The sequence below is a fragment of the Oryctolagus cuniculus genome, chromosome 18 (genome assembly GCF_051225735.1).
Source record: "Oryctolagus cuniculus isolate XC-2025 breed Fujian yellow rabbit chromosome 18, ASM5122573v1, whole genome shotgun sequence".
Taxonomy (NCBI): domain Eukaryota; kingdom Metazoa; phylum Chordata; class Mammalia; order Lagomorpha; family Leporidae; genus Oryctolagus; species Oryctolagus cuniculus.
In genome coordinates this window covers 1,019,120-1,021,362 of record NC_142884.1, presented here as the reverse complement: position 1 = coordinate 1,021,362, position 2,243 = coordinate 1,019,120, and the positions used below count along the sequence as shown (strand labels likewise).

The window sequence follows — 2,243 nt, the reverse complement described above, 5'->3', positions numbered from 1 at the left end:
ATATTAAAAGAGCTAATGGTAAAGAGATTTAGTAGGGTTTGTAAGGAGCTAAGGACACAGGAGGACAAAGACTGAAGAAAAACACCCTTATTTGATGTAGGCAAAGTAGAAATGAGAAGCCCCTCCTTGTTCCATGTCTGGCTATCTGCTAAATGAAATAATTTTGTGATCACACTCAGTCTATCTGGTTTTGATCCTAAAGACAGAAGAATTTAGCCAGATGAAATACTATATACAATATGGCAGGGTGAACTGACACATGGACAGCATGCAGCATTCTGGAGTTTCATGCTCTGACTCGTTTATGAAAATCGTTGATCTTTGTGCCACTGGTATACCACAGCCTGGAGACACGGGTGTGTCTGCTGATGAGCACAAAGGGGCTAACACAGGGGAAAGATGAACCCATAAGGGCAGAGGTATTCACAAGCCACCAGCTGGGTTTATCAAAGAGGGACATATAGAAAGTAAAGAAGGAAGACAGTGCATAAAAACAGAAAAATGTGCTCACTAGCATCAGGATGCTGTGGGTGGCTCTTGTCTCCGGGGAGCATTTGGGAGTGAGGCTTTTGCTGTGAATGTGTAGCACCTTCTGCTTATGTCTGTACAAAATGATCAACATGCAGCCACTGGCCCAAATCATCAACACCAAATACAAGACATCAATGAAGGAAAACATCATTGAATACAATAAGGAAATATTTCTGTCAATAATTATGCCAGAGCAGAACTCCAAATCTATTTTCTCTGTGAGGTTGTTGCTCTCCCTCATCACTGTAATATTCATAGGTACCATACTATATACCAACAGGTGAAGGGTCCAGCAGAGCAGAATGGAAAGTCGAATGGATTTGAGGGCTTTGACCTTGAGCTCCATCCACTGGGGGCTGTTAGGGCTGATTGTGATGGCCTGGAAGCCACTCAGGAGAGAAGTTGCACTCAGAGATGCCCCTCTGGCCACTCTATGAACATAGAAAACTAGTTTGCATCCAAAATCATCCATGAAATATTTCAGCCCTAAAGCTGCCATGGTCTGAGGAATGCCTCTCGCGAGCAGAACCAAGCAGTTGGCTACAATTAGGTTATGGAGAATCAAATCCATGTGCTTTATCCCTCGTCCAGTGCAGGAAAGGAAGCCATAGCAGAGAAGGAGCAGGATGTTTCCTAGGAATCCGACTCCTGTCTGAGAGACAAAGATGATTCCCATGGTCAGAGCCCTGGATGGCATGTAGTCACAAGGGCAGTAGTTCACGCAAAGCCAGTGAGTCCTGGAAAGAAATGGAGCCAATGTATTTCATCAAGGAAGCTTAAGTTCATTTCTTACTTCTACCCATTTTTTTTTCACACTCAGTAATGACTTCTAGAATAATACATTATTTGTATTTTCTTGAGAGACATTGGGATGCTGGCTGAGTATATCTTCTCACATGGCTATTTCAGATTTTTCTAAGACTTTTCATCCATATTCACCTTGTTCCTATATGACATACCGTTTTCTTGTCTATTTGCAGTGTTTTGGTTAAATGTTCCTTTGCCAACTAACCACTTATTCTTGTATTTGTATGAAAGTGCAGAAATTCAAGTTACGATATGGGTGACCAATTTTATAGGAGAATAAGGACAGAATAATCATTTATCACAACATTTAATTATGTATTCTAAATGCAGTGGGAATTTGAATGGTGAAGCCAAAGATTCCCTCATTTCATTGGCCCCAAATGTGCAATGATACTATCACAGCAAATATTTGAAAGCAAATATTGAAAGCATGATTAACTCATGCCAACTAAAATATAAAATATTATGAAGAAAAAAACAGTAAATGACTTCATTTGTATAGCATCCAAGTATATTCATTTTATATGTAGAGGATGAATTCAAAATTTAGGTTAATTCGTAACACTAATTTTATTATTTAATTGATTAGTTTTTTAAGGAATACACATTTCATAAGAAAAATTTAGGAATATGTTGTTTTTCACATCATACCCACCCTCCCACCCACACTCCCACCTCTCTTCCCCTCTCCCCTTTCCACCCCCTTCTCTTTAAGATTCATTTTAATCAAGTTTACACACAGAAGACCAACTCTATACTATATAAAGTTTTCAACAATGTGCACATCCATGCACAACTAACACATAAACTGAGAATTGCTTCCACATATATGTCTCATAAATACAACTCATTGAGGACAGAGGTCCTGCATGGGGAGTTCAAACACAGTGACTCCTGTTGTTAAT

At 39.4% G+C, this 2,243-nt stretch overlaps 1 protein-coding gene across 1 annotated transcript; it reads right to left on the bottom strand.

Annotated features, from left to right (window-relative positions):
* Positions 1 to 286: 286 nt before the first annotated feature.
* On the bottom strand, positions 287 to 1,228 carry LOC138846749 (vomeronasal type-1 receptor 4-like). Its single transcript, XM_089319908.1, has one exon. It carries the CDS (start codon positions 1,226 to 1,228, stop codon positions 287 to 289), a length of 942 nt encoding a protein of 313 aa, XP_089176034.1.
* Between the last annotated feature and the right edge of the window lie 1,015 nt (positions 1,229 to 2,243).

What these genes read in the sequence shown, in the direction of transcription:
- LOC138846749 (XM_089319908.1), bottom strand. Translation starts at nt 1,228, where the DNA reads ATGCCATCCAGGGCTCTGACCATGGGAATCATCTTTGTCTCTCAGACA.